Below are 13,175 nucleotides of genomic sequence, written 5' to 3' on the forward strand. Positions count from 1 at the left end.
GACCTCTGCGGGGGCCTATGGGGGGGTTGCCCCCCAAAATAGGTGTTTGCTTTCTTCTCAGAAACTACACATGCAATTCCGATGAAACTTAACCACAACCTTCATCATCAGTGTTGTACCAAAGTTTGTTCCTGGCATTTAAAAAATCGGGTCTAACATGGTCTAAGCTTGCCCCCAAAATAGGTATTTGTTTTTTTACTTAGAACCTACACACACAATTTCGATGAAACTTCACCACAACCTTCATCATCCGTGATGTACCAATGTTTGTTCAAGGCATTGGAAAAATTGGGGGCTGAGGAGGTAAACGGGGTGGGAGGGGGTGCCAATGATATGACTCAAAAAATATCATATCATTGGCACCATTGCAAAGCAATTCTCTCTCTCGTTGAAAATGACACGTTCATTGGTACATATTTGCTTCACGTTACCGACCTCACCAATGAAACTCACAGCTACCGACCTGGTTTCGCCCTTGTTTGGGCTTCATCAGAGCAACGCAGAGAGTCCTGCATACACTTGTGAATCTGAAAATTTTTCGGTTAGAAACCAGTCATTATGCGACTCCATAGTAAGAATATTAAAATAGTAAGAATAGCTGTGAGTTTTGTATGCACTTGTGATACTGTGATAGTATCTGAATTGAGATCTAAATTACACACTGTCAGATGGCTCTTCAGGAGCTTGGCAGGCAAGGCGTACGTACGTGGCGGTGACGTCACAGCGTGCGCTCATTAGGTTGGAGAACTGAAATTATATTCTGATTGGTTACTCCCGACCGCATCCAAGCGACTCCATATAATGAGTGGATGGATACCAGAGGTAATGTACCATGTGGCAGGCGGTGTTTATCGCTCCCATTAAGGTACAGTGATAGCTGGATGGGATACCTTTATGGCGGTTCACCACTGACAGTATGGAGTCGCATAATGACTATTTGAAAAGTGGTATATAAATAAGAAATATTATTATACTGTGTATATGTATATATATATATATATATATATATATATATGCATACATACATATACAGACTTGGCATTTAATATGGAATATTTTTTTTGTGGGGGTGAACTTAATTTTCAAGATGACGTAGAACCAAAAGTTCATTGGAATTATGTTGAAATGATTCTAGATTTTGTTAATGTGACCTTTAAAATAAACAAAAACCACAATTGACATTTCTAAGAAAATAAATTGATCCTTGAAAGTGATGTAAACTGATATCGAACTTAATTCATGGACAGTACTGTGTTAAACTTCTGTACGTTTTCCAGAAGTATCTCTTTATTTTGCACATTAGCCAAAAATTTTTTCAACAAAAACAAAAGTTACATTACGACTGGGATTACGGACAGTAAAATTAAAGTTCAGTACTTCGTGTAACCCCCACGAGCATTCAGGAGAGCACGTACACGTTGAGGCATGCTGTTCACGAGATTTGCCAAGGTTTGGACAGGAATCGCTTGCCATGCAGTGACAATACAACAACAACAACAACATGCATTTTAAAAGGCCATTTTCCCTGCTAGAGCGGTGGTTAGCCTTGCGGTCCCCATGACAATCTTCTCCATTTTGCCCTATTTTCTGCATCTCTCCTTGTTAACCCCCTTGCCCGCATTTCTTCTTCCACCATCTTTAGCCAAGTCTTTCTCGGTCTTCCCCGTCTTCTACTTCCTTCTACATTCATTTCCATCACTCTTCTCAACCAGTCACTTTCATCCTTCCTCAACACATGACCAAACCATCTCAACCTGTTCCTCTTCACAGCATCAATCACAGGCTCTATTCCCATCATCTTTCGCAATTCATCATTTGTCTTCCTCTCTCAACGATACTCCGCACATCCGTCGAACCATTCGCATTTCCACCCTTTCCAACCTTCGTTGCTGCTCTACGTTCATTACCCATGTCTCGCTCCCATAAATCATAACACTTCTCACACATGCAGCATACACCTTTCCCTTCAGCTTCAACGACACTCCCCTCATCAGCACACCACTCAATTCCCGAAACTTCTTCCATGCACATCTCACTCGAGCAACCGTTGCCGAGTCTGATCCACCTTCTCCATTCAGCATGTCTCCGAGGTAGCAAAATGTTTTCACACCTTCCAGCTTCACGCCGTCTCCAAGATCCAACTCAACATTTCCTCCATCTGCAGCTCCCTCTGTGCACACCTTACATTTGAATGTAGCTGCCACACTGGTTAATGACCCTCAGACCACTACATTTTTGATGAACCCACTCAGCGCACATTGTACACTGAATGGAGTTCACTCCGACACCCTTCCTACACACAGCACAGGGCCACTTCCCAGTTCTTTCCACCTCACCACATGCTTTACCACTTGCCATCATCTTCGTCTTTCCGATATTCACCTTCAGACCTTTTGTCTCCATACATTCCTTCCACGTGTTCATCTTTTCCTTCAGTCCATCCATACTTTCCGCAATCAACACCAGATCATCTGCATACAACAACTCCCACGGTAAACCCTCCTTTACGTTCTGAGCCAGCACCTCCATCACAGCTACAAATAGTAGTGGACTTAGTACCGACCCCTGATGCACTCCCACCTTCACCTCAAACTCACCACTGTTCCCGTCCTTCGTCCTTACAGCTGTGCGCGCTCTTTTGTACATTGCCATCACTACTCTGATCAACCATTCCTCCACTCCTAACTTCCTCAATGCCCATGTCAATACTTTGCGTGGAACCCGATCGAATGCTTTCTCCAGATCAACAAACCCAAGAAACAACTTCTTCCTCTTCTCCATGTACTTCTCCTGCAACTGCCTCACAATGAAAAGCGCGTCTGTCGTTCCTCTTCCTGGCATGAATCCAAACTGCATTTCGTCGATCTTCACTTTCTTCCTTATCCTCCTCTCCAACACCCTTTCCAATACCTTCATTCCATGCTCCAATAACTTTATCGCTCGGTACGAGCCACACTCCAGAGGGTCACCTTTCCCCTTGTATAGAGGGACGAGGGTACTCAGTTCCCAATCCACTGGAATGCGGCCTTCTTTCACCACCAGATTACAGATCTCTGTCATTCTCTTCACACCCCAACTTCCTGCTGCCTTCAACATATCTCCCACAACTCCCGTCGGCCCTCCCGCTTTTCTACCCTTCATTGCTTTTATCGCTTCCTCAACTTCCTTCTCAGTTATCTTCTCTGCCGGTCCTAAAACTGGGTTACTCTCTATGTTGCCATCCCATTCATTCTCTGTATTCAACAGCATTTCCATATATCTTTTCCATCTTCCTTTAATTCCATCTGGGTCGACAACGATTTGTCCCACTTCATCCTTCAAGCAACTCACCCCCATCACATCACACCTCTCTTTCGCTATCTGCTTTGCAATCCTGAATACTGCTTTCTGACCCTCTTCCGAATCCAAGCATTCTCCGAACATTTTCCTACATGCCTCCTGCGCCTTTGCTACCTCTCTCTTTGCAGCCTTCCTGGCTGCCTTATAACTTTCATGCTCTGCTGTTTCTGCTCCCGTACCCTTCGCCTTCTGCCACTCCTTGAACTTCTTCCTCTTCTCGTCAATCCTCTTTCCAACTTCATCATCCCACCACCATGTTTCCGAGTGCCTCGGTGGTCCTTTTGTCCATCCACAATCCACATACCTCACCAACGGCTCCCAACAGACTAGCTTTCATTGACATCCAACCACTTTCAAGCTCAACCACATCATCCTCGACCCTACTCAGCCTCTCTTTTAATGCCTCCCTTACTGTCACCTCTTTCAACCTCCACACCTTCATTCTCGGTTGGTACTTCACCCGCCGAGCTCTCCTCGCACCTTTCACCCTTACGTCGCAGACAACCAAGTGGTGCTGTGAAACAGCCTCCTCCCCCGGGATCAACTTTGTGTCCCGGAGGTGCCCCCTATCTCGCCTACGCACCATCAGGTAGTCAACGGTTGTCGTCGACCCACCTGACGTGTATGTAACAAGCTTATTATCCTCTTTCTGGAACTGAGTATTACAAATCAACAAATCAGCTCCATCAGCAAACTCCAAAATCCTTTCACCTTCTCCATTTCTCACACCATATCCGTAACCCCCATGAACTCCGTCAAAACCATCCATACTCCTTCCCACATGTCCATTCAGGTCTCCTCCTACCACTACAACTTCCTCATCTTTCATGTTTTCCATCAGCTTCTCTATCGCACACCAGAACTTGTCCTTCTCTTCATCGCTTCGACCAACCTGCGGAGCATATCCCGAGATGACGTTCACCAAGAGCTTTCCAATCATTTTCACCATCATCAACCTATCACTCACTCTAGTCACACTCACCACACTGTCTGCAAACTCTTCAGAAAACAGGACACCAACACCATTCACGCCCTCTGGGCACCCTTGCCACACAAACTTGTATTTCTGTCCCTGCCTACCCTTCACCATTCTCACACCACTTCCCTTCCATCTCGTCTCTTGCGCACAACATATGTCCACTCTTCTTCTGACCAATACTTCCACCACTTATCCTGATCTCCCTGTCATTGTCCCTACATTCCATGTCCCAAACCTCAGAAACCGATCTCCACTTCGGGCTGTACCCTGCCCACATGTAGTTGTAATTGTCATGGTTCTCTTTTTGAGGCAGTTTTTTTATGGCCGGATGCCCTTCCTGACGCCAACCCTCTTAGTCGACTCTTACGACATGCAGGGATACGGCGTACCTATTCTTATCCAGGGTACACACTGGGAAACGTTTAAAACATGGAAATTCTGGGGGGTGGGGGGGGGGGGGGGGGTGGGGGCGGCGTCAGCATCACGGCTGCGGTTTAAACATATTTAAATAAATATTTAAACAAAACCATGAAAAACAATCTGGGAAAGTCTCTAAGTGAGAACGTGGATTTGAGAAAGCAGGAGCAGAGGTGAAAGAAAAACGGGATATAGGGGGCGGGGCACAAGTCGAGACGAGGAGGCCGCACGAGACACCAGGCCGCACGAGGCGCGAACAAAGAAACGACTAATTACACACATTTGCAACAACTACAAACCCAAAACCAAATAGAAACACACAATGACACATACACAACAAAATACACAGCTGAAATTTGACAAAGAAACGAATGGGAAAACACTCAAACTTTGATGCCGTGGACAGATCGAAGCAAGCCCCGTCGTGCATCGCTCGAGGGACCGGAACCATGCAGTGACAATAGCCTGCTGCAATTCACGCACAGAGGTCGGCTGCTGGTCCAAGTGGTCGATTTGATGCATTAATTCTGCCGACAAGTTCTCTATCGGATTCATATCCGGGGACATGGCAGGCCACTCCAATGCTCTACACCACGGTCAGCAAGAAAGTGTTGGATCATGCGAGCACGATGAGGCCGTGCATTGTCATCTTGGAAGACAAAGTTTCCTCGAAAGGCTGCACGAGCAAATGGAAGCATTGTTTCTTCCAGAATGACCCTGTACTTGAACTGGTTCAGGCTTCCATTCAGAACAACCAGGTCAGTTTTGCCCCCTGCATGAAAAGCAGCCCAAACGGTCACCCCACCACCTCCAGCTTGGACTCTTGGCACTATACAATCTTCGTTGTGGGCTTCATGCACTTGTCTGCGCACTCGGACGCGGCCATCTTGACGATAGATCAGAAATCTAGACTCATCACTGAAGGTCACGTGATTCCAGTGTCCTGGCTGCCATTGACGGTGCTCTCTGGCCCACTGCAATCGGCGCTGGCTGTGTTGTCTGGTCAGGCGTGGCTTTCTCAGGGGACGCCTGGCACGATAGCCTGCTTGAACCAGTCGTTGGTTGACTAGCCCTCTGGATACAGGCACATTTGTCAGTTGCTGCCACTCAGCCCTAAGCCGATTAGCTGACTTGGTACGGCCATTGCAGACTAACCGGTGCAGCTGGCGATCATCTCTCCTTGTGTTTCTGCGTGGACGTCCTGGCCTCGGTATTGGAGTAGGGACACCCCTCTGAGCATTTCTTTTCAGGATCTTTGACACCTGACCTTGAGTGATGCCATACTGCCGAGCAATAGCACGCTGTTTCATGCCAGAATTTCGAGCCACCACTCCATGACAAACAGCATTGTCAAGTTGACGGACCATCTCCAGAGGAAGCCGCAATAACTTTTGTAGACGTGCAACAGTTGTTTTCCACTAATACAGAACGCAACAACCCTTATATACCCGATTGTGAAGTCAATCGTGAAATGTACCTGTCCTTACATTTTGTCACGCTACCTGTGATATAATCCTGTTATTGACTTCTTGCTGCGAAAGACAATCGGTGCCATGGTTGTTTCAACAAAGACATCACCGAAGGGTAAAAGAAACTCAGCAGATTGATATACTGAGTTCAGAAAGTAAACCCAAGTCAAGAAAAAAAAGATATTACATATTAAATGCCAAGTCTGTATGTATATATATATATATATATATATATATATATATATATATATATATATATATATATATATATATATATATATATATATATATGTGTGTGTACATGCAGTATACAACAACATGCATTTTAAAGGCCATTTTCCTTACTAGATTGGGGGTTAGCCTTGCAGTCCCCATGACAATCTTCTCCATTTTGCCCTATTTTCTGCATCTCTCCTTGTTAACCCCCTTGCCCGCATTTCTTCTTCCACCATCTTTAGCCAAGTCTTTCTCGGTCTTCCCCGTCCTCTACTTCCTTCTACATTCATTTCCATCACTCTTCTCAACCAGTCACTTTCATCCTTCCTCAACACATGACCAAACCATCTCAACCTCTTCCTCTTCACAGCATAAATCACAGGCTCTATTCCCATCATCTTTCGCAATTCATCATTTGTCTTCCTCTCTCTCAACGATACTCCGCACATCCGTCGAACCATTCGCATTTCCACCCTTTCCAACCTTCGTTGCTGTTCTTCGTTCGTTACCCATGTCTCGCTCCCATAAATCATAACACTTCTCACACATGCAGCATACACCTTTCCCTTCAGCTTCAACGACACTCCCCTCATCATCAGCACGCCACTCAGTTCCCGAAACTTCTTCCATGCACATCTCACTCGAGCAACCGTTGCCGAGTCTGATCCACCTTCTCCATTCAGCATGTCTCCGAGGTAGCAAAATGTTTTCACACCTTCCAGCTTCACGCCGTCTCCAATATCCAACTCAACATTTCCTCCATCTGCAGCTCCCTCTGTACACACCTTACATTTGAATGTAGCTGCCACACTGGTTAATGACCCTCTCAGACCACTACATTTTTGATGAACCCACTCAGTACACATTGTACATTGAATGTAGTTCACTCCGACACCCTTCCTACACACAGCACAGGGCCACTTCCCAGTTCTTTCCACCTCACCACATGCTTTACCACTTGCAATCACCTTTGTCTTTCCGATATTCACCTTCAGACCTTTTGTTTCCATACATTCCTTCCACTTGTTCATCTTTTCCTTCAGTCCATCCATACTTTCCGCCATCAACACCAGATCATCTGCATACAACAACTCCCACGGTAAACCCTCCTTTACGCTCTGAGCCAGCACCTCCATCACAGCTACAAATAGTAGTGGACTTCGTACCGACCCCTGATGCACTCCCACCTTCACCTCAAACTCACCACGATTCCCGTCCTTTGTCCTTACAGCTGTGCGCGCTCTTTTGTACATTGCCATCACTACTCTGATCAACCATTCCTCCACTCCTAACTTCCTCAATGCCCATGTCAATACTTTGCGTGGAACCCTATCGAATGCTTTCTCCAGATCAACAAACCCAAGAAACAACTTCTTCCTCTTCTCCATGTACTTCTCCTGCAACTGCCTCACAATGAAAAGCGCGTCTGTCGTTCCTCTTCCTGGCATAAATCCAAACTGCATTTCGTCGATCTTCACTTTCTTCCTTATCCTCCTCTCCAACACCCTTTCCAATACCTTCATTCCATGCTCCAATATTACAGTATATACAGCATAATAATGTTTTTTTATTTATACACCACTTTTCAAATACAAAAATTCTCAAAGTACTGAAGAATGGAAAAAAAGTTCATTAAGTAAAAATAATAAATAAATAAAAATGCAATAAGAATCAGAGTAGAGTAGTGTAAAATTACTCCTGAGTATATACTTCAGCTCTAAGAGTTAGAAATGTTGGAGATTGTCCAAACTATTCAAATTTATCTGTGTCTGCTTTCATATCCCAACCCTTTTACAGGTTCAGGGCTCATACTAAATGGTCATGATCCTGAGATTCCTGGGCAGGGGCTTGACAGTCGACATTCCTCCACACCAAGAGGAGCTGGTGGGTATTTACGTCCTGTGCCAAGTCTTGTCTCTGACCTGCTGAGTGAATTGCATCTATCTGAGGTTCAGAAGCTCAGGCAACAGCTCGTGCAGGTTGGTTGGAAATTTTCTGTGGACGTGCCTGAATGCCCTTATTTAATTATTCTGTCTGGCTATGTTTATAGCTTATCACTGTGACTATATGACTCCTTGTGCCCTCTGGAATAATACAACCTTGCTAAGCTGATGATTTATGTGAGCAGGTTGAACGAGACAAGGCAAACCTGCTTGCCTCCCTAGAAGAGAGCCAGCAGCAGCTGGTTGAAGCCCGTGCCACACTTGCCGAGCAGAGAGAGCGCATCTCCCGCCTTCCTCGCCCTCCAACAACCAAAGAGCGCCACACTGGACTCGAGCTCGAGAAGGAGCGTGACACAGGCAATGAGGATGATGCCGGTGATTACGAGTTGGACCCTCTGGGGCCCGAAATCCTCGAGTGCCGTTACCGGGCAGCAGTTCAAGAGGCACGAGAGTTCCGTGTTGAGCTGAAAGCTGAGCGGGACACAATGCTGGAGTTACAGGGACGCTGGGATGAAGAGCGAGCGAAACTGGAGGAGCAAGTACAGGGCCGAGGAGACGAGATTACCCGGCTGGACCGGGTGCAACGAGCGAGCGCAGAGCGTGCAGCAGTTTTGGAGCGTGAGGGCAGTCGACTAACGGTTGCTGTGAAGGCAGCTCGTGGGGAGCTGTGTGGTGTCCGTGAAGAGTTAGGCATTTTCAGTGAAGAACTAGCTCAGCTTTACCACCATGTGTGCCTTTGCAACGGTGAGACACCCCAAAGGGTCTTGCTCGATCACTACCGACAAGGAACCAAGGTATATACATGGAAGGAATACCTACTTTGGGCTCAAATAGCTGAAGCTCCAATAAAATTCCGGTCTTGTTATTTCCTTTTCATTTTATATGCAGCCTAAAGGTGCAGCCTCCTTTGGTTTTATGCTTCAGCAATGATGTCTTTTCTCCATAAGTAATGAGGTAATTAGATTTTTGTAAAACGTCACCTCATTTCTTGCTCTTAATTATTTTTTCTCAATCATATAAGATTTTTTCCCCCATGTGGTAGAAAAAGTCTTAACTGGGATCATTAAACTTCATTGGACATCTTTAAGGTTTCCTTTCTTATAAAATAATCTTTCTTTTTCGTTGCAGATCTCACTAGAACCAGTAGCTGCCGTTGTCAAAGCTCCAGAAAGTGCTGCTCCCGAGATTGAGACCAGACCATGCAGCAACGATGAAGAGGAGACGTCACCACAGGTTCTGCTATTTATTGTTGCATCATCACTCAAAGGTCATCGGCTCTGGCATGCCTGCAAATGCCAGAAACCAAACTTCATACAGTACAGCCAAACTTTGACAAAATGCTTCAGAAGTTGAAATTGATGGAGATGTGAATGACATTAACACGAGCAGAAGTCGGTGGTAAAAAATACCACGATATGAAAAAAGAAGCGCTTTATTCTTGCACCGATTAATAGAGCTCAAAAATGGGAGGTTTACAGTCGTGGCCAAAAATATTGGCACCCTTGCACGTTTTTCAAAAAAGTCACCATTTTCCATAAAAATAAGTTGAAATTGACAAAAGTATTTGGTCTCCACAATTCTTTATTTCACTGTTAATATTACAGAACCTTTGTTTTTGATTCAGAACTTAATGTATCCTTTTAAACCAGAAAATCTAAAGAAATGGCATTGACAAAATTATTGATACCTTAGACCCAGACTTAATATTTGGTCGTACGGCCTTTGGACAAAATAACTGCAGTCAAGCACTTCCTATAGCCATGAATGAGCTTCCTACACCTCTCCACTGGCAGTTTAGCCCGCTCTTCTTGTACAAACTGCTCTAGTTCTCCCAGATTTGAAGGGTGCCTTCTCCCAACTGCTGTTTTCAGATCTCCCCACAGGTGTTCAAAGGGATTTAGATCTGGACTCATTGCTGGCCACTTCAGAACATTCCAGCGTTTTGTCATGAACCATTCCGGGGTGCTTTTTGTAGTGTGTTTGGGGTCATTATCCTGCTGCAAGACCCATGACCTTCGACAGAGACCCAGCTTTCTGACACTGGGTTGAACATTGTGCTCCAAAATGCCTTGGTAATCTCCTGATTTCATGATGCCATGCATGATGCCATAATGCCATTTCATTCAAGGTACCCAATGCCAGAGGCAGCACAGCAACCCCAAAACATCACTGAACCTCCTCCATGTTTGACTGCAGGGAAGGTGTTCTTTTCTTTGAAGGCTTCATTTTGTTTTCTGGAAACATAGAGATGATGTGCTTTGCCATAAAGCTCTAATTTGGTCTCATCTGTCCACAGGACATTCTCCCAGAAGGATTTTGGCTTGTTCAGGTGTGTTTTGGAAAACTCCAGTCGGGCTTTCTTATGTCTCTCTCTCAGCAGCAGTGGGGTCCTCGTGGGTCTCCTTTCATTGAGTTGGTGACAGATGGTGCGAGTTGAAACTGTCGTACCTTGTGTCTGAATGTCAGCTTGAATCTGTTTGGCAGTTGATCGAGGTGCCTTCTCCACCATTCGAACAATCCTTTGCTGCAATCTTCGATTAAGTTTTCTCTTGTGGCCACGTCCAGGGAGGTTGGCTACAGTGCCATGGCCCTTAAACTTCCTGATAACATTGCGTGTGGTGCACACAGGAACATCAAGGTCTCTGGAGGTGGACTTGTAGTCTGGAGATTGTCCATGCTTGGCTACAATCTTGTGTCTGACCCCCTCAGACAATTCTCTTGTTTTCTTTCTTTTCTCCATGCTCATTGCAGTACACACAGTGACACAAAACAACAGAAAGACTCCTTTTCTCTATTCAAACTGGTTGAATGAGTGGTTTTTTTTACATTGGAGGCCACATTATATATTTTTTATATCACCAGAGGTGAGTTCAATTCCAAAGTGAAGGAGAATCACCTGCTTGAATTCGAATTCTTTCTAACAACTTCTAAAAGGTGCCAATAATATTGTCTGGGCCATTGTAGGATTTCTGTGTGGAATAAGCTAAGATTTAGTAGTTTTTTTCAGCTTTTTTTGTTTTGTTCCACTGCAAACAAAAGAAATACATATGTGGATACCAAAGTATTTTTTTATTTCAACAATTTTCTGGAAGAAATGGTGCATTATTTGTAAAACGTGCAAAGGTGCCAATATTTTTGACCACGACTGTATATAATTATTAACAGGAAAGAAAAGAGAAGTATTTTCAGGAGTAATCAAGGCAGTGGTCTGTTGCATAAATACACTGCCCTGGTTCATTGGTTTGCCTGATTGAAAAAAATATCATTTTCCCTTTGGTTTGGATGAATTTGAAGCAACTTTTATTTAATAATGTTTTTCTCCCTAAAGAGTGTTTCTGTGTTGCAGGGTCAGACAGACAGGACAGTATTAGCCTATTATATATGTGTGTGTATATATATATATATATATATATGTATATATGTATATATATATATATATATATATATATATATATATATATATATATATATATATATATATATATATATATATATATATATATGTATATGTATATGTATGTATATATATGTATATGTATGTATATGTATGTATATGTATGTATATATGTATATGTATGTATATATGTATATATGTGTATGTATATATGTATATATGTATATATGTATATGTATGTATATATGTATATGTATGTATATATGTATATGTATGTATAATGTATATGTATGTATAGGGTCATTCCATGTCAAAGAATCTGCCGTCATCTCTCAGATTTTTGTAAAACTTTGGGAACCAATTGGGACCCATGAAAAACAGCTAGAACTCAAATATTTTTGCTAACAGCCTCTTAATTAGTGAGATACAGGTTAACGAACTTTGGACTAATTAGCGCGATGTCGCGAATTCAAATGGCCATATCTCTAAAAGTATAACACCTAGAGAGCTGGTTTTGGTGTAATTTTAAAGGTATTTTCATGCCCTATAAATTTGTCTGGGCAACATTTTCCTACCTCCAATCACAAAAAAGTTATCACAAAATATAAACTTCAATCGTGAATCCAAAAAAAATGTATCCTTCAAATTTCCTCAAATTCATCCCAGATGTACCTTATGATGTCAAGAAGCTTCCACATACGTTTTGTGATGGGCACTCCAATAGTTTCTGAGATATGAGCAATAATGTACATGTACGTATGGCATATAGGTTCGAAAATCAGCATTTGTAATGTATTATACAATCATTCTAACCTAGCCATGACAGGGAACACAGGGAACAACCATCAATTGCTTTGAAGTATCATATACTTTCATTTTCAACTGGGCCTGAGGGGAATTCTCATCTGGGGAATTCCAACTGGGATTTCCCATGTGGGTAATTCGAGGTGATGCAACTTTCACAGTCTAAGATCCCCAGGGAAAGTCCAAGTTGGCTTAGTGTAATGCTTAGGCCTGCCACCAACAGAAATTGGCAGTTCACTTCTGAAGGAGCTGCAGAAAAATGACGACTGCCAAGGAAAAGTTCATCTTGAAGCAGAAATCCTGCTGCAATCCCTTTGGAGCTCATGAAAAACCAAAGTCGTCTGGCTTGAGAGCTGTTAGCCAAAAAGCCATAGCCGCTCATCCAAGCCTCAAACTGCAAAGTGCACAGAAAATCTGTACCCAGTGTCGTAAGAAACTGGCAAAAAGACAACCAGGTGTGGTAGAGACTCAGAGTGAAATACCATTACCAGTGACCAGCAGCGCTATTAGCAGTAGTGAGGACAATGATGGTGGAGGTGAATCACCAATACCAGGCAGTTCAGGGGAGTTTGAATTTCATTCTCCTGAAATAATAATAATAATAATAATGCATT

General features: G+C 43.6%; 1 protein-coding gene across 1 annotated transcript in view; it reads left to right on the forward strand.

The window, feature by feature from the left end:
- BICD2 (BICD cargo adaptor 2) overlaps window positions 1-13,175 on the forward strand; it is a 65,283-nt gene that overhangs the window by 10,050 nt on the left and 42,058 nt on the right. Inside the window, exons 5-7 of the mRNA XM_068113325.2 lie at window positions 8,218-8,399; window positions 8,549-9,157; window positions 9,492-9,596. Coding sequence (XP_067969426.2) covers window positions 8,218-8,399; window positions 8,549-9,157; window positions 9,492-9,596 — 896 coding nt within the window. The remainder of the gene's footprint in view (window positions 1-8,217; window positions 8,400-8,548; window positions 9,158-9,491; window positions 9,597-13,175) is intronic.

This window comes from Myxine glutinosa, chromosome 4, assembly GCF_964187855.1.
Source record: "Myxine glutinosa chromosome 4, kmMyxGlut1.1, whole genome shotgun sequence".
Classification (NCBI taxonomy): domain Eukaryota; kingdom Metazoa; phylum Chordata; class Myxini; order Myxiniformes; family Myxinidae; genus Myxine; species Myxine glutinosa.